Source organism: Lemur catta, chromosome 6, assembly GCF_020740605.2.
Source record: "Lemur catta isolate mLemCat1 chromosome 6, mLemCat1.pri, whole genome shotgun sequence".
Lineage (NCBI taxonomy): Eukaryota > Metazoa > Chordata > Mammalia > Primates > Lemuridae > Lemur > Lemur catta.
The window spans coordinates 43,312,905-43,338,725 of NC_059133.1; the positions used below are offsets into that span (position 1 = coordinate 43,312,905).

Sequence of the window (25,821 nt, forward strand, 5' to 3'; positions counted from 1 at the left end):
CTTCCAGGTTTGGAGTAGGAAATGTACAAAATGAACCTGGCATATCTTATAAGGAGAAAACAAGAAAGCTATCACAGAGTACTGTGGTTTTGTCAAAATGACTCCAGGAGCTCACTGAAAAAATACCCATTGGCCAAAGATAGGACATCAAAGGACTAATTACCATAGCAGATCAAAGAATCGAATGTGTTTTAAAAGCATCCAAAATTCTATTCAATTTTAAAAAATATTTTATTGGCCACTTTTAGAGGATATTAGGTATTCAACTCATTTTTCTGAAAACTTGTAAATAAAGAAAAAAAAATCAAGTTTTATCCTGCCTGTCCTATATATCATTTACATATTTGATAAGGGAAAGTTCTCATTTTAGAAGAATTCCGGAGAATCAATAAAGAAGAAATGACAGAGTGTCACTATTTTCTAACCCCTACGGAAACATGATCCAGGCAATAATCCTCAATGACTCCTAAAACCATATGCGTATATCTGTTTCTTTGTTATATACACACATGAAAACAATTGGGGAAATTTCAACACCAACTCCATTTGATGATATTAAGGAATTACTGTAAGTTTTTAGGTGTGATAATGGTATAATGGTTCAGTTTTTAAGTGGCAGTCCTTCTCTTTAAAAAAAAAAAAGTACTGAAGTACCTACAATGAAATGGTATGATGTTGGAGGTTGCTTTAAATAATCCAGTTGTTTGGGGAAGGGTAGTTGGCGAGGGGTTCATATAAAATAAGACTGAACAAGAATTGATAACTGTGAAATCTGAGTGAGACATACATGGAGCTTTGTTACTCTTCTCTCTCATTTTGTGTATGTTTAAATTTTTCATTAAAAATGGTTTTTAAAAATCACAAAACAAAAACAAAAACTCCCTGCAAAAGTCCTAAATTTTCTAATCCCAGTACAGGTTTTCCTTTACTTCTAAATTTGTTTTAATAAAAATAAACAGAAATCATGAAGATAATAATAGCCTTCTCTAAATCATAATAAATGCTACCTGATTATTTACTACGTTTGCTCTGGAGAGAGCCTTATACTATGATTATAGCTGTGTTGTTTACGGCAGAGCACACGGCCGGTCGATCTCCACCCAGCGTCCAAAACAGATTCCCAGTGGTCCTCTCTGACCCCCTCCCACATCCTGTCCCCGGCAGGCAGTCTAACATGCAATGCTGTCGGCTCCATATCCTGACTCTCCCAAATCTACCCATTGCTCTCCATCCTCACTGGCACTACTTATACTCTTTTTTTTTTTTCTTGGCAACTGGCATTTTCTTTTGTAAAAATGTTCGATTGATATATTAATTTATGATTTAGCCCAAACCAAAGCAGACCATGGAGAATGATGATAAAGTCCCCGCTACATCGCAGTAAGTTCTTTCTGCAATGTCGTCCCCGACAGGACCTTCAGTACTGCCTCATGCCATACGAGCAATGGCTGCAATTGTCTGGTTACTTGTCAATAATGATAAAAAGCCAGCTCTAACGTCCCCAACTCAAATTTGCTAGCACCATATATCTTCCAGGTCCAACAGGCAAGGAGATAATTCATATGTTTTCTTATTCAAGAGGAAATAAAGGTGGAGAGGAAATTTACTACTACCTTTCTGATTATAATTATGGCTGGCCTTGACTTTATAGATCCAATGGAAAATGACCAAAAAGTAAATTTCCAGGACATGTTTTAGGGGATGACTCTTAACTAAGATACTTAAGAGTTCTGACTTCTGTCTTCTGCCATCACATTGAAGCCAGTATCAATACGTTCAAAAATATAGTCTAGCATTTTCTGAAAATGTCCTTTTCTATGCAAGTGATAAGGTCTGTATGAGTAGTTTTTAGCTAGATATCCAGACTCCATGTAGAGGTTTGGGTTCATTAGGGCCGAGATGGGTATAGGCCAGGGCATTTTGAAAAGTGTCCCCATTTGATACCCACCCTTGGTTAAGGACACTTTTGTAATTGAACCTAGTTAATTACTCAACTCTGTCAGCTATTAACAGTTTAAATGGGGCCCATACCTCAGCTGAAACACAATGTAAAAATGATTAAACCAGCTTGCCACCAAAAACTGCTAATGAGACCGTGGAGGAAAAAGTGGCAACCGCTTCAAATCACCCAAGGATCTTTCACCCACTGTTTGAAAGAGTTGCTTTAGGGCCAGGATTCACATGGACAGAATGAGCATATTTTCTAAATGGATGCTTGAGGCAGTTTGGCAAGTTTATGTGCACATGAAAACAACAGGGAGGCGTTTGTGAAATCACAGCTATTATCTAGCTTAGAGTGGGCCCATCATCTAAAACTCATCTCTCACACAGTCCCCTTCACGCTGTATGCTCTCACCATCTCTATCCATTCACTTAACCTAGCACACTTCCTCTAGTTGCTGCACCTAGCACGTGCAGCTGCTTCTACCTGCCTCACCTGTCCCACCTTCCTTACACCTGGTGTCAGATTTACCTATATTATAAACTCCTGGAGAGTTTATAATAGCTCACATCTCATCCGCACTTGGTTCTCCCGTAGAGTAGTAACTCAGTACATATCTGATGATTAAATGAATGAATATTCTTACGGTGTTGGCTCATGCCATGAGGCATTGAGAGGTCATAGTGCTGCCTCCAATGAAATGAAGAGAGAGGGGCCAACTGCCAGTTTATTCTTTTATCCGAGACTTCTCTCAGAAAGGTAAAAAAACTAAGATCCAAATTCCTTTTCCATGTTAGAAAATGCCCATAGAAATGTGGGTGAATTAAACAAACGTTAGTGTTTATCACCTTCAGTGCCATGGACTAGTGGTTCGATTATACCCAACAAACTGGCTTCCATCCGGGTTAGGTCCTCTCCTTTTTGGGAGATGATTGGCTTAGGAAACAGATGAAAGCCCTTAAGTTCCCCCTGCACCTGCACCCCCACCCAAGAAAGCCCATGAACTCTACAGAACACAGCTTGGAAGCTCCTTGGTCCCTCGCAGGCCTGAAAATAATGAGTCTGCAACATGGAGGCGCTGCCGGGCAGAAGAGCTGATTTCTCCTCTCTTTGGGAATGACAACTTGTCTTCTTTTCAACAACACTGAATCGCGGTAACTAAGCCCGATGGCAAAGAAAGCTTCGAGAAGATGAAATAGGCCCTTATTTCTTTCCCAGTAAGAGAGCATCACAGACTTGAAAATCTCTCCTTGTGGTAAACGATGCATCTGATGTTGCATGGACTGATGTTTTATAATAAAATCATGGGAATGAAACAGCCTGTGATGAAGCATTGTAAAACTCATTGCCAAAGGGAGAAAAACTGTCTTTGGCCAATGGGTGTGTCTGACAATTGTTTGGGCCTTGAATAAACTCAGCTTTAGATCTTTGTCCAAGAGTTTATTTTGTGGAGAGCTCACCAGGCCCCGAGATGGGTTTAAAAGAATAGAATCCCAAAACCAGAAAAGCAGGCTGCTGAGATGGCGTGGAAGCTCAGGCTTCCAGCTGGATTTTCCACGGGTCCCTGGAGGAGAGGCTTCCTTTGCATGCACATTTCTCTTGCAGGGAGAATAACTGTTGGGCTCATTTCCCTGGGTGGCACGTTTTGATGTTCTGCCTTCTATGGGAAGTGCATAAAATTCATAAAAGTGCTTAAAATTGTGTGTATTATTGTTGCCCTTGTTTGTTTGCCTTAGAATTCTCGTTTAATTTTTGTTATTTTTGTTTAAGTGCAATCTTCTGTGGAGAGGGCTTGAATCCTTTGAGACAAGTTTTCAGTTGAACTAGCCCATGTCACAGTTGTAATTATTTAATTTCTTGTCTTCTCAGGTGACCAGTGAGCTCCTTTTGAAGGCAGCAACTTTGTCCTACGACTCCTCAGAACCTACTCAGTATGCAACACACATAGCTCAATATTCAATTAATGAAAAGAATCAATAATTCTTTATTAAGCACCTGTGCTATGCTAGACACTCTCCTAAGTGCAGGGATAAAATAATTATATAAAGCAAACAGGGTCCCTGCCCTCACAGAGCATATTTTCTAGTGGGGGAGATTGACCACCAACAGGTAAACCACAAGTAAATAATACAGTTTTAAGTTGTAATTAGCAGTAGGAAGAAAGCCAACAAGGCATTGAAATGGAAAATAATTGTCACTATCTTAAGCCATTGCCATAGAGTTGGTATATTAGTTTTATTTTTGAGAGTATTGAGAAAGAATAAAACAAGAGAGTCAAGTGAAAAGTTATATTCTCATCCTGAAAAAGATCCAAAACAATTCATAGAAGGAGAAACCTAAAGCTAACATGAGAAAGAGATGTGCAACTTTACTGCTAATCAGAGAAAGGCAAATTGAAACAATATGATGCCACTTTACTCAATCACAATTGCAAAATTTAGAAAGTCTGATAATGTCAGGTGTTGATGAGGCTATAGAGAAACAGCAAGTCTCATGAGCCGCTGTTATGAATTAGAACTGACCAACAATTAGGCAGTATTTTGTAAAATTAAGTCTGTGTGCATCCCACACCCCACTCCTGCTGTGCATCCAGAGAGAACCTCCTGTCTCACCTGTCTCCTCCCATGTCCCCACTGGCCCTTTTCGCTCACTTGTTGACCTTGTGCTTGCGCCATGGTCTCCTCCTACTTTCACTCAATCCTCTCAGCACTCACACTCCTCTTCTTCCTCTGCAGGCCTGAACTGGGTGTGTGCCTCCAGGTGTTGCTTTGGTCCTTTTTCCTTCTCATTTTATATGAACTCAAAAGCCCATAGTGCCAGGCAGGTGACAGGAAGCAGTGATGTGAGGGCCCATGAAGCCCCAGCTGGGGGAGCCACCCCCAGCACCCTACACCCCGACTTTCTGATATTTCAGGGGAGCCAGAAATCTGATATCTGTATGAAGATCTCCTAATTTTTAAACATAGGCAATAAATTTGAAAGTATTTAAAATACCATGAGGGGGAAAAAAAGTGTCTGCCGGCCAGGCTAGACCACAGGCTTCCAATCTGTAACCTACATCCACAATCTTTCCCTTAATTAATATCTTTGTTCATGATGGCAGCTTCTTCTCTATCCCCACTGCTCTCCCAAGTTCCACACTCCCAAGTCACCTTCCAGACATTTTCATCTGAATGTTCAGTTGACATCAAGTCAAAATTGAACTTATCTTTTCCCCAGAAAATCACTTCTTCAGACTTTCTTATGATAATACAACCACTTCTCTTCCTTTCTTTGAGAGTCTACAACTCAGGCATTAACATAAACAAGTTCTTATCAGCGGCATCCACAATGTACCAGATACTGTAGTCTCCGACCTCACAGTCCAGTGAAGAAGACAGATAATGCAGAGAGAACACAATGTGATAAATCCTCTAGAAGAAGTACTGTACATTCAGAAGCCTAAGGCAGTATTGAAACTGGATCAACCAAGGCATCCTGGAATTCATTAATTTATTCTACCAATATTTGTTGAATTCCTACAGTACCCTAGGCCCTGGGGTAAAAGCCCACAATAAAGTGTTGGAGAAATAGTTTTGAAAAATACAGATTTCTGTGCTCACACAACTAATTGGAGAGATTGGCAAAGAAGTAGTCAAATAAACAAGATAATTTCAGTTAAGGACAAACATTCTCCAGACTGCTAGGAACAAGCCTGCAGGTTGTTCACAGCACAGAGGCCCGCCCCGCTGAGGGGGCAGAAGGGTCTGCATGGGCCAGAGGGCCACCTTTTTCTAATTAGTGCAAAGACCCTGTGCACCCTCGCAATGGCCCTGAATCTTACAAACAAAATGAAACCAAGTGATGCAGAGACAACTTTAGATGGGCTGGTCAGGGAAGGCCTCGGCAAGGAGATGCAAAGGATGAGATCATCTAAAGAGAGAGTCTTTAGGGCAGGGAACACTACACAGAACAGCCCCAGGGAGAAACACACTTGGCAGGTGTTTGAGGAACAAAGAAAAGGGCTGGCATGGGAGGGGCTCCCAAACCAGCAGTGCCTGTGAGTCTGGGTAGGGGGAGCCATGGGAGCCCCTGGAGAGGGAGGGAAGGTAGCTGTCCAGGGAAACATGGGGCTTTGAGAGGGCAGGCAGGAGTCTTCCGTGTGGAGCCATGAGAGGGGCAAAGGCTTCCAAGCTGAGGACACAAACACACTGTGCTCAGGAAGAGCCCAGCTTACTCGAGAAAGGGTGGGAAGGTCATTGTTCAGTCAGGCTGCACTAAAGGTGTCATGACGTTGAGGGGTTGATGTGGATGTTGGAAAGAGAAGATTTGATCCAGATTGTGGGGCCTTATAACGGTTGGTAGCCAGTGAAGAGCCAAAGTGGGAAAGGGAGATCCTATGACCAGAGATTTGTTTTGTTTTGGTTTTTAAGGAAGATAATTCTATTGGTGCCTAGCGGGCCAGTTAGGAGGTCATTATAATAGGGAGAAAAATGGAACAAATAAAGAGAAGAAGGAAGGGAACTGATACATAAGAGACATTGCCAAAGGAAGAAAAAGAGGACTGGTGTCAAATTGGATATTGTGGATGAGAAAAAGGAAGGTTTGAGAGGCATCTGTCCTCCCTTGGCCACACCTTCAGCCCCCAATGTCCTCCTTCGCTTGTTTCTCAAATCCTCCCCTTCCTTTCCCCTGTGGGGCCCCGCCTCACTCCCTCTTCTGGACTGATGGGAGCCACAGCTTCTCGAAGCGTAACCTGGGGCTTTACTCGTGCAACTGTCCTATCACCCCCCTCTTAGACTACAGGCTACTTGAAGACAGGAACAAAGGGTAACTTGCCACTGCATGATTCAAACAGACATTTCCTGGCACATTATGATTGAAAAAAATAGAATCAATGAGTCAAAAGTAGCTACATACTAAGTCATAGTAGGGTGTTTACAGTATGCAATCTTAAAAAGAAAAAAACAGGAACTGTCTAAGAAATAATTATTCACAAGGCACACCTTATCTTTACATAGGCTCAGTTGTGAATTGCTTTAAGGCAGTTCTTACATGATTTCACTTATACGAGGTATTTAGAGTAGTCAAAATCATAGACAGAGAGAGTAGAAGGGTGGCTGCAGGGGTGGGGGAAAGGTGGGTAATGGGAAGTTATTGTTTAATGGGTACAGTTTCAGTTTTACAAGAGGAAAAGATTTCTGGAGATGGTTGGTGGTGGTGGCTGTACATTGTGAATGGATCCAACACCATTGAGCTGTACACTTAAAATGGTTAAGGTTGTAAATTTTATGTTTTGTATATTTTACCATGATAAAAAATTGAGGAACAAATATATAAATAAACTTCTCATGATATACCTCTCAAGTGAAGTGCTAGCCTAGGTTGGGAAGAATGACTGAAGAATTTTTTCTGTTGAAGATGTGTTCCTGGGAAGCAGGGTATAATAAATCAAACTTTGCCATGCGGCTCTGCAGCCCAGGGCTGAGCAAGCCTCCCAGACCCTGTTATCTAAGTGTTATGGGACAAAAGCTTGTAGGTAGAGGATGGTGAAGGGGCCTGACATGAAAAGGCACACTCTGCTACTCCAAGTGTGGCTTGTGACCAGCAGAGTTGGCAAGATTGGCGTCACCTGGAGGCGAGTTAGAACTGCAGAATCTCTGGTCTCACCTCATTCTTGCCAAATCAGACTCTGCATTTTAATAAGATCCCCAGTGATATGTGTGTGCTTGGAAGTTTGGGAAGACAAATTCTAAAATAGTCTCCACTCAAACATCTCTCCCTGTGCCTACAAAAGCCCTATGTCAACTGGTCTTTCCTCCTAGCATCAAATATAATAATGCAATGTAAAGCAAATCAGCAGCAGAGTGGTTTTGCAACCCTTGCAAAAGATGCTGGATTTCACAGAATCGATGTACGTGGTAGCAGGGAACCATTCACATCACACACACAGCATTGACAAGCGAGGAACTGGCAGATTTAGACCCGTTGCCAAGTGAGGAAAAGCTAATCTACAGGCATGATGACACTCCTTCAAAAGAGAATGATTTGAATATCAAAGAATTAAGACAGGCCCTTAGGAAAAAATTATGAGGCCTGTGAATATCTTTGCAAGAAATGACCCACTTTATGATTATACTGTAAAAGTCAAACATAAGGTTTTATCAAAAAACTATTCTCAAAAAAATTCAACACTTCAATCTTTGATCATTCTAGGAAGGAGCACATTGTATGATTATAATTTAAGTTGTATCACACAAAATAAGATACATTTTCATAGGTTTTAGTTTCATTTTTAAAGATGAAGTCTAATCAAAACTTCTTGTCAGTATTTATCCTGATGTTTGGCCCTTGTGTAAGTGCATTCCTGCTAAGTGTACTTTCCCAGTCAATGCCAATTTTCCTCCAGCAAGACCTGCTGAACTTGAATTCTTTCTAGTGCATATTCCTTTTTCCTTTTCACTTACAGGACTTCTTTTTGGTGCCTATGACTAGTGTGAGATAATTGATACCAACTCACTCCACAGCTCAGGGGTTAGATGTTTCAGCCCATTGTGCTCGCACAGAAGGGGTCTGTCCGTGGGGTGACAGGTATAGCAGTAGACGTCTCCTCAATGATTACCTTATCAACCATGAGGAAGTTCTCCAACTTCTCTCCGTTTTCACAGGTGACATCACCAACCTCTCTCACGGCTCTGGGCAGGATCTCTTGCACCTCCTGGGCAATCATTCCTGCGTAAAAAACACTCCAACAGGTTTAATCAAAGACCTTCCAGGAGAAAATCCTCATAGGCACACATCAGAATGGATCACTGACAGCCACATTTGAAAACAGATACTCAACCCTTTTAAGCTTTTGCTTTGATCTACAATGCATTTGCAAGAAGGATTTTGAGCCAAAAACAACTATAGGATTAAAAGTGGGAGTATCATTTTCTCTGGTTTTTTGAGACTCCGGGCCAAATATTGGAATGGGTGAGTAAATATCTCAAAATCCCTGTACAAAGAAGTAAGTGTGGGGCATTAGCTTGATTTCCTTTCTTTTCCTGTAAGAGTCCTTTGCTCTTAAATATTCTTTCTTTAGGATTCCTGGATTGCGGTATAAGCATCATCTTGCTTCCCCCTCCTCTTACTAGACCTGCTTTCCTTGCTACCTTCTCTCTCCATCACAGGATGCCCAATACTGCTCCTCATATAGGTTGAGCTGTCATCTGCCCCTGAACACCTATCCCACGAGCAAAAGGACTCCGGTGAAAAGAAACCATATATCCAAAATCCTCCACCCGCAGCTTGGGGTGCAGGAGTGGGGGTGTTGAGTAAAGATGACACAGAAATTCTTTAACCTTTTCTGTTCTAGTGGCTACGAGTTTCACAGAGAACCAGTTAGACCAACATGGTGTTGTCAGATATCACAGCACACCACCTCAACATAAAGAGGGAATTAAAATTTTAATAGTTGACAATACAAAATTAAAAAGGCAACGTGTGTCTGTACCTGTTTGATGGGCAGTGTTTATTCCCATCGCAGATGCAAATTCAGGTTTGTAGTCATATTCAACAATTCTCATTTGGGCTATTCTTCTCAGCTGTTCATTTGTGTCAACCTAATTTAATTAAAGAAGAGCAGATTTCACCCGCTTAGATATTTGCTATTCAAATCAACGCTCAGAGTGACCCAGAGACATCACTGAATTGCTTCTGGACATTTTGCTGGGGATAATTTCTTCAAGTGGATCACAAACCGGGGTTACCCAACGGCTGGTCCTTCAGGACCCCACTCTCCCTTCTCTGTGAAGCTCCCTCCCCCAGCCCACCCTGGTCAGCAGGGCATCCTCCCGAGACCACTCCCCTCAGGTTGTTAAAGGCCTTCCCAACTGTCACTGAAGTTTTCAGACAAATTTCACTGGGTCCCAGCAAAACGATAACAAGACAATAAAGTGAATTTTCCCTAAAGCTAAATGTGTTTGATCCACATAAGAGGATTAAAGGAGTTCCCTTTAATTTGACGGTTTTTTTAAAAAATAAATTGATGATAATAACAGAATTAATTCTTTTTAATTTTATCTGACAAGTAAAAAGTTGGCAGCCCTTTGTGGGTTCCCCCCAATTTTCTTTTAGAATATAATTGGATTATGAAACCAGTGGGGTCTTGGCAATTAAAAATATATTGCCTGGGCATTCATCCTGTGTTAGAGGAACCAAAAATGCTTGTTGTTGTTGTTTTAAGAAAATGGCTGTCGTGGCTCTCAACTCCTCCCTGACCCACTCCAGGAGGGGCAGGAGAGCTCCCCACCAGCATTTAGGGCTCTCCGTCCTTCACTAGGTTGACTGGCTGTGAAGAAGGTGGCTTGATGCTTCATTGGCTGGATGGACTATCTCTCCTTCAGGTACTAATTCGAGAGGATAACTTTGAGCTTACTGTTAACAAAAGCTTAGTTCAATTCATTCATTTTTTTTTATTTGACTAACATGTACCAATCACCTTCAACATATCATGCACTACTAAGTGGTGGGACTTAAAAAATGATTGCCTTTTAAAAGACTGTGGTCTAGACAGGAAGACAAACACAACACAAATGATTATATTACAATGTAAGCAATGCCGGGCCATAACGGAATTATGAACAAAGAACCACGGCAGCTCCGAGGACGCACATAAAATATTCTCAGCAGAGCACAAGGGAGGACGTCCCAGAGACGGGGAAGCCCAGCTGAGACCTGGGCTGGTGCCACTTCCTCAAACATGCTCTGCTCCTGTCACTTTGGGGCTTTTGCACACGCTGTTTTCCCTGACTCAGAAACTCTTCCCACTCCCCTGCCTTTGCCTCCACCAATTTAAACATCCCTTCCCCACAGAAGCATTTCTTGACCACCAAGGCTGGGAAGGGTCCCTCTGCTTTAGGTGCTCGTAGCACCTGTTCATCACACTTAGCAGATGGTGTCAGTTTCATTCCCTGTCTTCGCCTAGAGGATACACACTCCATGAAGGCGAGGACAGATTTGAGGCTACAGTTTTCTGTTCATCACTGTATCACCGGCTTCTAGTGCAATTCCTTGCGTGTGATGGGTATTCGACTAATGGTTATTAAATACATTGATAACTTTAAGATAGGCATTAGGGAGAGACGTAGTGTAGAGAGGGAGGTGGAAAGGATGAGACTAAGACAGGAATGCTAGGCAGAGAGACCACCAGGAACCAAGCCCAGAGGCACCAGATCCCCTGACAACATCTGCCCCGCCAAGGCAGAGTTTGGGGTCGCTGGACTGTAAAGGTCAAAGCCAGAGCAGGGAGGACCTTGCAGGCCATGCTAGAAAGGAACAGTTACAATCTCTTGTTGCCCTGGGCATACGTGCATCACAGTGAGCTCCTTCACTCATTCAACACATGTTTATTGGGTAGCCACTCTATGCCAGATGCTGTCTCCTAGGCATGGGAGATACAATGAGTATTTCTTATTTGGAACTTAAATTTTGGTAAAAGTTCTGTTCTTGAGGTTAAGGTTTGTGTCATCCTCCTCTCGGGACCTGCACAGTGCCTAGCAAAGTGTCTGACATATCATAGGCAACCAAAATCTTCAACAGAAAAAGAAAAAAAACAAGGAAGAATGAAGGTAGTGAAATGGCAGGACAATGCTGACACTAACAGAATTGAAGAAAGCGGGTTGTCAGGAGCCAGCCTGGGCTGGCCTCGCACTGCCAGTTCCTCACCCCCAGGTCCCCGCCAGTGCCGCACCCACTTCCCATTGTCCCCTTAGTTCCTGCCCAGCCTTCATGAGCTCCCACTGGAGAACGCAGTAGCGGCAGCGTCGGTTCCTGTGCTGCAGACAGAAAGCAGAGGAGGATGTGCCCTCGCCCTGGCTGTCCAGGCTACAAAGAGGGAAAACAGACCCTGGTTTCTAAGTTGGATCCTTAAGTGCATTTTCCCAAAGACATATCGCTAAGCATAGCAATTAGTTTCTCTAGTACTATTACCATTGTCCTTTAGACGGATTTTTGGCCAAAGAAAGTTTTGAGGGTTAACTTGGAGACCTAAACACTTTATATAACAATGTTCCTCAAAGAAAATCCCCTTCTGAGTTCTAATGTTGGCTCTGAGACTTTCCAAAGCCAAATGTCAACGGTCTGTTTGCACGTTCCCTCTGTGTACACTTGGCCTAGGGAACACCCTTGAGGCGAGGGCTGTGTCTTATTTCAGTCCTCCTCAGCAACCCCGCACGGGCCAGCACTTAACTGCCACACCTCGCTCATCAACGTCTGTTGAGTAAGAAGCTAGAAACTGAATTTGAGTGTCTGACTTGACCTTGCCCGCTGGCAGTTTTGGAAAGTTTTGACCGTGAATGCAAACGGCCATCACCTTCATGCTGCCTCATGCCCAAGGTTTCTATATCACTAACTCAAGAATTGCACCAAAGAGAACACCTTCCAGTCCGTGGGACTCAGCTGGTTCAGAGAAAGCAATCTCGCTATCCGTCCGTCACCTGGTTGTGGCCCACAGCCCCGCCTCAGTCAGGCGTCAGGAGCAGCGCCAGTGACAGCTGCTCACCCTGAGCTGAGGAACTTCTGCATTTGGTTCACAGCCCTGAGGGAGACTTTGCATGTGTGACTTTCTCAAGCTCGTCACATGTCCACTTTTGTCTCCAACTAGCACACGGCTGGCTGGCGCAGTTAAGAGAAAAACAAAACCACCTTTGAGCATTTCGTCTTAACTGATTTCCTTTTCTGGCTTTTATTTTTAAGTCTCTTGCTGCCTTTTTCAGCCTTCACAGAATTTGACTAATGCATGCAACTCTCAACTTCCTCTTGTTTTTTTTTTGCATTGACATTGACACTCTTCATGTGCCTTGGGTTTTCAGCATGCCGTTTCCACCCTAATTTTGCTCAGTGTCCACCATCAGAGCTGCACTTCCTTCTCCAGTCTACGGTTGCATCAGCAGATGCAATGCTGCTGTTTGGGCAAGTCGAGCTCCTCCTCACTTGGGCCGACCTCATCCGCGCAGTGCCTCAGTTGCACAGGTTTCAACCGTATCTGCGTCATCTTCTCTGTGCCTTGGATCTGTGTCCCTGTGAGCACCAAAGATCTCCTCCACCAGGACTCATCAGACACTCATGTGCTTAACAGCCACAAAGCAACCTGTCTTGCCTTGAGTGAGGAGACAGGGCAAGGCAGCAACCTATATTCACTTTCCTTGATTATAGGAGCAGGCAACATATTTGGCCACTACGTTTTGCAACAGCTTGTCCATAAGCCAGCTTCGGGTAGCATGCATCCTTAAAGAATGAGAAATTGCCTCCAGTTCTATGCATGCAATCAAATCAACCAAAGGTCAGATTCCCAGAGTATTTGGAAGACTGCCTCTCTTTTTAAAAGTTGGAAAAACTGAGTCAGGTCGGGTGAAGATGAAGTTCATACATCCATCAGTACCATCATCAACACTGCCATCATCTCTCTCATCTCTGTAATAAACGGCAAGTGAGACAGACAAGATTTCTAGGAATATATATTTCATAAATATAGATAGACCAGCTGGGCTCATGTCTGTGACCCCAGCACTCTGGGAGGCCAAAGTGGGAGGGTCACTTAAGACCAGGAGTTCAAGACCAGCTTGGGCAACATAGTGAGATCCCAGTACCACAAAAAATTAAGTAAATAAAAATCAGCTGGGTGCAGTGGTTCAAACCTGTAGTCCCAGCTACTCAGGAGACTGAGACAAGAGGATCACCTGAGCCCAGCTATTCGAGGCTGCAGTGAGATATGATCGTGCCACCACACTCCAGCCCAGGCAACAGAGCAAGCCCCTGTCTCAAAAAAAAAAATGTGAATAGACCTATTAAGAACAAATATATTAATATGAAATAATTTAATAAATTAATTGCATACAGTTTTCATTATGTACAAGTAAAAAAGAATATCTATTTGCTGAGCCTTCTGCAGATAAAAGATGCTTCACATATATAAGCTTTGAAAAATCCCTTAACATGGGTAAAATGAACATAAGCATCCCCTATTCTCAGACAAGAAAACAGAGGCATACAACGTCTCTGGGCCACAGTTCTTGGGCTGGTGGTTGCCAGAGTCAGGACTAAACTTCTAGCTTCTACCCATAGACTGGGGTTCTCTTTATTCCGTTACGCTGCTGTGAGCAAGAAGAAGATACAGAAATTTCACATTTAGGGCTTAGATTGGGGTGACATTTCATTTATATTGAGAAGGCTTCCTAGAATAAATCTGAGAAGTTCTAAAGAAGCTTGTTATTTTAATGCAATATATTCTCTTCAAACCAAAGAGCAATATCTGAAGACTTTTGATAAATGAAGTTCTGTGTTAAGTGTGGTGGTAGCAGGAGGGATTGCGGAGGGTTTTCCCTCCTGTTCTATTCCATTTACTTTTCAATAAGACGTGGTAGGGAACTGTATAGCCAATTGCAGGGATAAATTTGAGTTGATGTGATCTGAAATGCAGACTGTTTCTCTCTCTCTGAAGTTCAAAGGCTTGATATCTAGGACCAATATCTGGAAATGTGTGTGAGAACAGTCTAGCTCTGAGTTCCCATTTGGCTAGTAGGTCACAGCTCTTCTAACAGGAACCGCAGCTTCGCAATCAGCATAAAAGTCTACAATTACAACCATCCTTTGGAATCCTCTCGGCAAAGGAGGACATTCCTTGGCTGGTTTAGAAAAACCAGTGCAGATTTGCACTGGGAAAGGAATGCAGTCTGGAAGAAGAGCCAATGATTAACAGATGAGATCTCCTATTAGCTAAAAAGGAATAAGGAAAGGAGGGGAAAAGAGGTTTAAAAAACACAATTCTGCTACAACCTCAAACAGTGCTTAGAAGTAGTATGAGTGAGATGGGGAGGAAGTGGCAGCAGCAATGAAGGGAAAACAGAATTAAATGGTGGAAGAGTTGGAACCAAGAGTGGCCTGGCTAATGAATTCGACTTCGACTTTTAATCCTAAACGCTTTGGTCTACACAGCAGTTGTAACTTTCCAAGATGATTCCGTACTTACTATCTCAGCTGGTTAAAAAATAAAAAAGACTCACGGGTGTTGGGCCAAGAGGCATCACTTCCATCTTATAGAAGACACTGAGTTAGGCGAGATAGAGCATTTTATCTGGGGTCACATTGTTGGAGAGAGCCCAGAGCGGAGGAGCAGTCAGTCTCCTGTTATCTAGGCCTGATTTCTGATTCCCACCAGCTGACTGTCTCTCCACAGAGGGACAGGGCCTTCCCCTGGGACCTGGGGGCGATGAAACTGACCAAATACCGGCCAAGGAGTAGGAGATTCTCAACTGCTCCTCAGAGAGAGAGGAAGCAGAGGAAGACAGGGGCTGGCAGGGCTGGTGCCAGGGACTCTGGGAGGAAGAGGCTGGAGATGTCCAGGAGAAATACGATCAGGAACTGAACTGAGACAGTGCTCAGAAGATGAGCAGGGAGGTGGAAAGGAAAAGGCGAGCTCTGGCAGTTGACAAAGCATGGAGGGAAGGGCAATGGCCTGTGGAAAACAACTCTGAGGCTTGCTGCTTGGGAAGCCAATGACACGCTGTCACTGCACACTGCTCCTGTCAGGTAAACCCACTCCCTCGGGCAGGAACTGCTTTACAACTTCAGCAGAGATGCCCAACAGCTCAGTCATCGTTTTGAAGCAGTGTGTTTGTCTCGCATCAGCGGGTGACAGGTAAAGATGCCTGGTGCAAGGTGTGTCAGAGGCCAAGAGTGCCCAGCACACCTGACTGAGGTGTCGGGGGGGGGGGGGGGGCCAGGCCTGCCCCCGGGCTCACCTCCTGGATATTGTGCTTTGCCCGGCTGTCAGAGGGATGCATGACTGTCCCCATCACTTTCATGTTGCCACAGACAACCAGGGCTTCGTCCGGTGCATCTGTGTTTATTCCTACTCGACCATGACAGACAACAGATTCTGGAACTTGTCCTCGCTGCCATAATGCATCACTGTCATTTTCAAATTGCCCAGGGTTAGACGCCTGGAAAAACACAGAAATATATAACAATTAAAGTTACAGTATCAGGAAGGGATGATCATGTTAGTCTTCAGAGCAAAGGAAACCAGAATGTTATCTAAGTCTTTCACATGAGAATCCTACATTGGATGGGACATTCTGACACATCCAAATTACTCTGGAGGTCAGGAAAGCCAGGAAGGCTCCCCCAGCCACTCAGCCCCCACTGGCCGGAACTCTGTATGCCGTGATTTGAAACACCCAATCTCTATTGCATCTATCTGGAATTGAGACTATGTCAATTATACTAGGTGGATAATGAAGATGAAAGAAACTAAAAATGATTTTCATGGATAATAACAAAAAGGATTTAAAATCAGAATTTACATCAGAAAATATTACAAGTTTATTAAAGCTCAGATAAATAAAAAATACCTTGCATTTAGCTAGCCCATTTATAGTTTCAAAACACTTTTATATTTATTTTATACATAATTGACAAGCAAGTAGTAATATAAATATATTTAACACACCTCGACTATTCCCTAACTGCAGATGGTACTGAAGGAAGAGCAATAACAGCTGCATTTGTTATGTGCTAATTCATCCTGAAATTTTATGAGATATGTACTATTGTCCTCATTTTATTGATACACTCCCAAAGGATAAATAAATTACCAAGGGCCAAAAAGCTAGTAAGTTCTGGAGCTAGAATTATACTTCCTCTGATTATTAAATAATAATTCTAACTTTGCCTATTTCATAGTATTCCCTAGAAGTAGACCTAGCAGTTTAAAAAAAAAAAAATCCAACTGAAACTACTGGACTAGACAAAGTTCTGGAGATTTTACTCTTAAATAAAATCCTTTGCCAAAGAATTTTCCACTATATTACCTTCTCTCCTACTTGCTTCCTTGTAGCCACTGAATATATTTTCAAATATCTTTAAGTAGAGATCTCTAAATCCTTCAAAATCCTCACAACAAAATTAATTTGTTTTTAAAATTATGACATTTTTCTAAATATGATTTTTGTGTATTTAATGCAGGTTGTCACAACTTTAGACAAACAGTTGGGAACCTGACCATCTAAAAAGTCAAGACTAATATAACAACTTCACTTTTTGCCTTTCAGGTGGTAAATGAGCCAATGCAGGCACAGCAACCAGAATACACACAGATTATCTCTGAAGACTCCTCAGGAAACAGTAACAAGAGTTTCCTCAAGGACGGAGATTGGCAGTGTAGGAAATGGGTGGGAGAGAAATTCACTTCCCACTATATATATATACTCTCTTGGTATTGAAGGCTTTGCCATATGTATGTGTTACCAATTTAAAAAATAATTTAAAAAAACCCACAAAGTTTAGTTCTTAGTTCGGGTTCAGTTAAAGAACTTTTAGGTATCTTCAACTTCCAGTTTCACTCCCACCTGTCTGAACCCTGAGCTGCTTGGAAGACTCAACCACTGACACTTGACTGACAAAAGAGTGAAAGAATAGTACCAGGGTGGGAGGGTGGAGTGGAAAAGAATATAAAGTAACAACTTTCAACATTATTTTGTGTGAATTCATTTGAACAAAGAGCTTTACTGCAAGGTCCCGAGAGCCCCCTTGGTTGTGAATGGCAAATTGGCTTTGACTCGAATCCTTTTATAGCAAGCAATCAACTAAATCCAAAGGTATGCCATATAAAATGGCAATGTATTTTGCTCTGTTCTGAACATAATGAGCCACTTCAAGAAAATAAAAATAAGACAGTGATGGATTTTTTTCTTAATGAGCTTTGGGATAATTATTATCATGGTGGTAACTTGATACTGGAAAAGCAGATGTAAGTAGATTTAATTTTTTGGAACAATTGCAATATCCTCAATTGGTTTTCATCAGATGAAAACTCAAATCCCTAAAAGATGTTCTAATCATTTTGGAAAGGGCCACAGACCTACAACGTTCTCAGTATATAGCCCTAGGGAGATGCCCTCATCAGTCACAGGAAATGTTGTAAAATCTGTGAACTCATTTCGCTTTCTCTGGAATCCAAAATCTTCATATGTCAAAGCAGACTAGAATATACTACCTCTTCCTGGAATTATGAGTTTGTATTCACATGTGGCCCAATAATGGTTGATGGATATCAACCACCAAAATTAATTAACATTTCTAAAATAATTGTATTATTTGTCTCATAGCCTCATATATATAGGGAAGACTCGAGACTTCCAGTCTATGTTATAACACAAACTGGCTGTGTGACCTTGGGGCAGTCACTTAATCTTTCTGTCCTCCTCTGAAGAATAAAGATAATCACGTCTTTGTTACGCATCTCACAGGGTTACTGTGGGATTAATTAAAATCATGTGTGTGTCAACACTTTGCAAAAATGAGGATGAATAGTCTCAAATTCAGTCTCAACACACTCTGCTGGGCCCCAGCAGCCACTGTTTAATTTATGCTTAATCTGCTCTCTTCAGCAACACACCTGCACAGTTGCAGTTTCGAGGCAAAAAATACAATGTAAATGGCGCCCCCTGCAGGCACTTGGAATAGGAAACAACATCACTGGTAATTTGAGGCCTATTTTAAGTTTGGAATGCAAAGTTGGAATTTCTTCGTTTTGCTATTTGGGATTCAAAAGCAGCCATCAAAGAGCTAATAGGGGAGCTTGACCTGAGGAAGCTCTTAAGAAATCAAGCTCTTAAGAGACAGCTCTTAAGAAACCAATTTTTGCACCTTTTAAAAGGCTACAGAAAATGGAAGTAGAAATGCTCTCTCCTGGTGCAACGCCAAGCCTGGTCTGCAGGCCAGCGGCATCAGCATCTCCCGGAAGCTTGCCAGAAATCCAAAGTCTCAGGCATCCCTGACCTGCTGAATCAAAAACTCTGGGGATGGGACCCAGGTGTTTGTGTTTTTATAAGCTCTCCACGAAATTCTTGTTCATAATACAGTCTGAGGACTACTTTTGATGTAGTCCTGGTCATGAGTTACCCCTTCCATCGTTGACAGAAAGCTCTGACGAGTCCCAGCTACAGAGTGAAACAAACGTTACTCCACAAACTGATTCCTTTGGGTAAATAAAAATTCATCTGATCTCCAGAAGAAGGGTGTGTGTGTGTGTGTGTGTGTGTGTGTGTGTGTGTGTGTGTGTGTGCACATGCATGCTGGGAGAGAAGGAAGGTAGGTTTGTGGCAAGAAGTGGGCAAGAGCCAGTGAAAACGGAGACGGTGCCTGGGCTGGCTCTGCTCTCCCCGCATCCCTCGCCATCCTTGCAACCGCACCATTACGTAGTCTTCCCCGCCCTAGGTGCTGGGTTCCCACCTCCCGGCAGTGCGCTTTGCAGAGCAGTAAAGGAGCATTTCTTGGGGACATGCCCATTTCTATTCTTCTGGAAAAGAGACTTGAATAATTTACTAGTTTTCAAAATGAGGACACCCTAGAGTGTCTTTGAAAGGCAGACAAAAGTAATCATCCCTCCTGCTTTCAACATAGCACTGCAAGCCAGGTTTAATTAAATGTTTTAGGAGGAAAGTGGAGCTAAAGTAAAGCCCAATCATTAACAAGGGGAATCTGAAGGAACTCCACTGGGGAATGCTCCCAGAAACAAAGACCCAGGAAATAAATCCGTTCTTTGGGGTAAACCTTAATTTCCTTAAACTGGTCAATTTATACTACAGGATCATAATAAACTTCTAAAGCTGTTTTGATTGACAACCCAGATGAACAAATACTGGGCCCTGCCCACCATTCTCTCCCCAAGGAGAATTCTGACAAGCTTGGTGTCCTGGGCCCTCCTGGAGGCCTGAAACTCATCTAGGTCTAGCCCTTGTACAGTCACCCTTATCAAATAGTAAAATGTTAATTTCCGACATTTGGAGGAATGGTTCTTAGACCACAAAATAACTCTGGATTTGCTTAAATGCAGTTTGCAATTCTCCATTTAATGTCTTCGGGACTCATGTCTTATTGTCAAATTTTTTCCTCCAGTCTTCATTCTGAAGCTAACTAAGAACTAGACCATGGCCTAAGAGGCCACATCTGGCTCTTTTTGTAGCACATAGGCTGGTCTGCCCTCTGCCCAGCCCATGTGTAAGTACCTACATAGGCTTCTCTAGAATCTTGGGGGCAGGAAATGTATTCTGTGGACATTTCAAAAACTCACTGATTCAAACAATAACACTATTTCTTAAATTCAATTTTTCTTCTTGGCTGGTTTAAACATTAAACAATTAAATAGACTGAAAATTCTGCATTCATTTTAACTTCTGTGTTTGGGGTTAGAATAAAATAATATCAATAAGACATTTGCAGTTCAGGGGGATGAAGGGCTTATGTTAATATCATTACTCTTCTTCTCATTGCTGTTAGAGTAACCTTGGGGTTACCTAGCACACTTGTAGAATAGGATATTCTCTTTAATCAAAAATTATGGCTAAGAGAAAGCTATCGAATCTGGAATCCAATCATTTTTTTAAAATAAAAATGTAGTGAACAACATGACACCCAAACCATGCTGAGTAAAATTCAATCTTTTTGGTATTCATACTGAATATGAATTGCAGAAACTTTCAGCTTCCCAGAGTCATCAGTATGAGCTAATTATCATTGTGCTCTGGATTGAAGGAGGTGACGATTAACAGAGAGTTAACAGAAAGCTAGGGAGGGGCGCTCCCTCCCTCTTGCACCGCTATTGTGTGGACTTGCACAGCAGCCCTGTTTGGCTTTACAGGAGCTGCCAGCAGCAAATGGAGAAACCTTGTCACTAGGTAAATTATTCAAAGTCTGCAGGTGACTAGCAGACTGTCTGACTCAAGCATAAATTACACAGCTCAGTATAGCACCGTCATGATATCTACTCTGCTAACTCTGAAAAGAATGGCATTAGATGTCTTTATTCCTTCCTAAGAAAAATCAAAAACAATAAGCAACCTAGGTTTCCAGACTTGACTTTAAATCAGATTGGTTATGCAGCTAAGATTACATCAGGTAAGATGTCAAAGATGACCCTGACCCCTGCTGAGGGTTGGACGGGCACCTCTGTGACTGGCATATGACCAAAGGAGAGGGTCGGCCTGCCTCTGCCCCAGGGGCGCTTCATTTGCCGTAGGCTATGCCAGGCCCTACAAAAGTGCAGCCTGGGACACGCATGCCCAGCCTTCACCCTGGGATTGCTGAACACGTAAGCGTTTTACCTCATTGCTATCATGACTTCACCCCATTAAAACTTTGAGACATAGTCACAGGATTTCCACTAATAGGTGGCTTATTATTTTTAATGGACTACAAGAATTTACAGAGGGTCCTTTGTTTCAGAACAGCTCAAGGCTGACAAGGAGAGACTCCACTTCCCCAAATGGGCAGATCTTCTCCCCAGAGCCTAAGAGTAACAGCCACATACGTGGACACGCCCGCAGTAAACGATGTTCCCTGCTGGAGTCTGCATGTCCTCCCTGTATCGCTTCACAGACCCATGACAAACAGCCCTCCCCAGGGCTGCCAGGCCTGGGGTTACCTGTTACCTCACGCCCCTGGCATTCTCAGCGGCGGCCAGCCTGACCTCACACAGCTGCGGCTGCAGCTGCCAACAGCTTTATGTTTCTGTGGCTGCCAAGACTTCCCTCCACAGCTGCGAGCCATCATTCATTCAGCAAACGCGCTGAGCCATTGCTGTGTGGGAGGCAGCGGCCCAGAAACCTGGGTCCCACCCAACACTCCGGGGCACGGAACGCGTTCCCACCACTTTCCCACCCTGTGGGCTCTGGGGTCAGAGAGAACCGGGTTATTTTCCAGGCTCTATCATTTACAAACCTTGTGATCATGGATGAGTTACTTAGCCTCTGAAGCTTCGGTTCCTCTGGGTGTAAAGAATATAATGTAAACATACAACAATGTAAAATGATGTCATATATAAATTATTTAGCTCAGTGCCTAGAACACAGAGTATCTCTCAACCTTGGCACCACTAACATTTGGGGAGGTGTAATTCTTTGTCATGGGGGTTGTCCTGCACGTTATAAGGTGTTGAGCAACACCCTGGTCTCTAGCCACTAGATGTCAGTTGTGACAACCAAAAATGTTTCCAGACATTGCCAGATGACTCCTGGGAGACAAAATTGCCCCTGTGTGAGAACCACTGCATAAAAACTAAAATAATAGTTTCTGCTATTGCTGTTATCATCATCATCATCATCATCATCATCCAAATAGCATACTTCAAGCATACCATTGAAAATTCAAATTCTACCTATGAGGGAGAAAAGCATGTGGGATCCAGAAAAGTGAGAGAACTGGGCTTACCCTTACAATGATCCTTTCAGAGATGTGGGCAGACAACAGATAGAACTGGTCTTGGTTAGCAGCATACAGTCCAACCACCAACATGAAGTATCTAATTCAGAGATAGCAGACCAATGCCAACACATCAGGGAATGGAGAAATCATTTGAGCAATCAAATACCACCCAGCAGTTAATCAATAGTGAATTTAGCCTTTTCCCTTCTGCTCTAATTTGTCCCCCCAGTGAAACAAGAGAGCAGTTGGGTCACTTGCTGTTGTCCTGTGTTGGCCCTTTGCACAGTTGGAGGTATCTGTGAGCTGTTTTGCAGGCCCCAGAGCAACAGGAAAGCAGCCCCCTCCCTGGGGAGACAGCGCAGTGGAGGCCTGGGCCCAGCACAGACCGCACGCGATGTTGTGGAGGGCCTCGCAAACAGGAAGCCACCGTAGAGGTCCCTTTGTTCAGAGCCACCCAAGCTACATGACCTAGGCCTTAATGGAGGCTGACCCAGCAGGGTTTGCACCCCCACACTGGATCCTGCCCACCCCAACCTGCTCTCAGCCATGTATTCTGAGCCTTCAAAATCCTCAGGTCTTGACTCTAGCCTGAACCTCCCCTCCAATTACTCCCAAGCCAATTTTCATCACTGTTATTTCAATTGCTTCTTCATATGTGCCGCTGGTGAGATAATTTTAAGATGAGACCGTTGCTTGAAAGTCAAAATAAAAACTATTCCTATCAGAGAAGCTTCTGCCCTAAGAACTACGTGAAAAAACTTCGCCAACTTTCCTCTGTAACACTGTAGATTGTCCAACTCCTAGAGAACAGGAGTTCTCCTCTGTATCTAAAGGAAATCAGTAATAATTGTTATCATTATTAATATTAGCTACCATTGAGAACTCAAAACGTGTCATGTACTGGACTAAGCAGTGTACCTACGTTATTTTATTGAGATCCCCAAAACAACCCTATTAGAGTAGGCTATGTTATTGTTTCTGTTTTACAGGATAGGAAAATGCATCTCAGAGAGGTTAAGTTACGTGCCTAAGGTCACCCAGCTAGTAAACACCAGTATCAAATATTTAAACTCAATTTTGTCCAACTCCAAAACCTATGTCCTAAAACCAGTGGTTCCCAAACTCGGGCATGCATCAGAATCAGCTGGAAGGCTTGTTAAAATACAGATTGCTGAGCCCCATCTCCAGAGTTTTTGATCCAGTAGGTCTTTGATGAGGCCCAAGAACTGGCATTTCTAACAAGCATCCAGATGTTGCTATTTCTGCTAGTTCTGGGACCACACTTCGAGAACCACAGGTCTAAATCAGAAAGGTGAGGTTTTGGGGGTTTGTTTGTTTGTTTAACGAAAAAGGTTGTAGCAGAGCTTCAGGACTCAAAACATTTTTCTTATTTGAAATTTTATTTTATTTCAGTCTGTAAGTATTGCTGTTTGTTTAAATTGCTCGAATAAATCTATTTCATCCAAAAAGGAAATGTAAAGTGCCTCTAGCAGTGCAAGCACAGTTGGCATGGCCTATCCAAAGGTTTTCCCCTAGGGCCTACAGAAAATCCAAAGGTAGTCAACCACAAATTGGATGTTTTTATTTTCTAAGCCATTAGAGATTTTCAAAATCACTTAGATTCTTAAAAACCCATCAAATGTCAATCTTGGGAGGGAAGACCACTGGGCAGATTTCTGATAACTGAGTTTTCACTGAACATAATTTATTACACGTGGCTACTGTCATCAAGAAGACCTGGGAGTAGGGAGGACTCTTCACAACTAATGTAAGCATGACCTGTGCAGGAATAGCAGGGGGTCCCCAGAGCAGTCTTGTGCTAAACACTTCTGCTACTTCTTCCCTCACCATGGTACTCAGGCTCGAGCGCCAAGGGCACAGTGCCCAAACTCACTGAGGGTTTCTGCACCAGGAGGCTAGTAGAGGAGGTATTGTGAGGTGCTAGTTTTGAGGCATAATCTAAATACTAAAAATGATGATGAGATCTTAAGTACTTGAGCCTATTTATATTGCCTTCAATTCACTAAAGTTATTTTACATGTTTTGCCTGCTTTCTTTCTTATAGGGATAGTTATAAGTATTAAATGAGATAAAACGTTAACAGCCTAGTGTCTGGATACCCAGTAAATATTATTCCTTTCCTCCTTCCCATTCCCAATTAAATGACATTAGTCCTTGAACTTTAAATGTACTTTATAAATAAAAAGAAACTACTTTTTCTATCAGTATCCTTGTCAACATGATCCTGAATTACTCTCAAGAGTAATTCTGAAAACCACACAGTTTTCAGAAATGCAGTCAATCCTCAATTCTCAGATGGCAATGAGACATAAACAGGTGGTCACTCTAGAGCTGCAGTCCCCAACCCCTGGGCCACGGCCCAGTACCAGTCTGTGACCTGTTAAAAAACAGGCCTTACATCACCTTACACCTGAACTCTTAATTCTGCACCATCACCCCTGCCCCGACACCCACGACACCCCATCCCACCCCAGTCCATAAAAAAATTGTCTTCTAGAAAACCAGTCCCTGGTGCCAAAAATATTGGAGACCACTGGGAGAACAATGGAGGGTATCAAGGCAGGCAGAGTTAGGACTGGCCAGGGGAGTGGGCATCGCAGGGCATGGGGATGGGAGAAGAAAGACGTCGACAGGTAAAGGAGATATGTCTATGAACTGGGAGAGTGGAGAAGAGTGGAAAGTGGCTTAGGGAGGCCCCGTGTGCCAGCTGGTAGGGCCAGGAGGATCAGAGAGGCCCCAGGAGGGCACATCCTGGTCAAACAAGGTCCCCGGCCACGCTACGTGTACACAGGAAAACCAGTACCTCTGGTCAGGATTTGGTTTTCCCTTCTTTCTCATATTATTTGCTGTGGTTTCGCTGAAGTGTAATCGTCCCAGTGTTACTTTGGTGACCTGGTCGGCCAATAGGTCGATTCTAAAACAAACAGCAGAAACACCAAGAGACTATAAGAGAACACGGAGTCTCTGGTCACATCTAATCCAATCTCAGCCTCTCAGGTATGTCTAGGCCCCAGTTTGCATCACACTGCGGAAGACAGTTTATTCTAGACACAGATTATTAATCACCTATCCACAGCATGGTCAGGAATAGGTGCCAGGCAAGGCCATGGAACAACGCAAATGGTATGAATAAGAAATGCTCTGTTAACCGAGGCGTGAGCCTGGGTTTCTGACCCACGAGGGCCCTATGCTCCTTACATGTGGGTTCTTTTTCCTCCACCGAGGGGAGAAAAGACATTCCATGCATGCCGCTGCCGCTGCTGTTGTGACGGCACTCACCTCCTGACTGAAGCATTTCTCTGGGTTCCTTGCGAACTTTGCGTCTCCGTCACATATTTGCCTTCTAGCCTGGCAGTGAGTGGCAGCTTCCCCCAAAGGAGGGCCACACACAGCCTGCCCAGGCAAGGAGAACCGGATGCACCAGGCAAGGTTAGTGCTGTGTTTGTACAAGGGGCTTCTGCTCTGCCCAGGCTGTGGGCCCACCTTCTTCTCAGCCCACATGGGGTTGACTCAGGGTCAGAATTCTGAGATGTCTCTCCTGTACCCTAGCCAAATCAGTCAAAAAGGAAATTTCACTTGGAGTCATTCTACAGAGAGGACTCTGGCTGTGGACTGCCATATTGCTCTGGATATTA

The 25,821-nt window shown here is 43.2% G+C and overlaps 1 protein-coding gene across 5 annotated transcripts in view; it reads right to left on the reverse strand.

Annotated features, from left to right (window-relative positions):
• MYRFL (myelin regulatory factor like) overlaps positions 1-25,821 on the reverse strand; it is a 65,822-nt gene that overhangs the window by 25,438 nt on the left and 14,563 nt on the right. For 4 of the 5 annotated variants that reach the window (XM_045553378.1, XM_045553377.1, XM_045553376.1 and 1 more), the window contains 5 exons: positions 24,990-25,100; positions 22,172-22,262; positions 15,703-15,903; positions 9,417-9,525; positions 8,544-8,653 (listed from right to left, as the gene is read on the reverse strand). In XM_045553378.1, the coding sequence (XP_045409334.1) occupies positions 8,544-8,653; positions 9,417-9,525; positions 15,703-15,903; positions 22,172-22,262; positions 24,990-25,100 (622 nt within the window). Of the gene's footprint in view, positions 1-8,543; positions 8,654-9,416; positions 9,526-15,702; positions 15,904-22,171; positions 22,263-24,989; positions 25,101-25,465; positions 25,473-25,821 lie in introns of those variants that run through there. The other variant, XM_045553379.1, reaches the window with a different exon arrangement.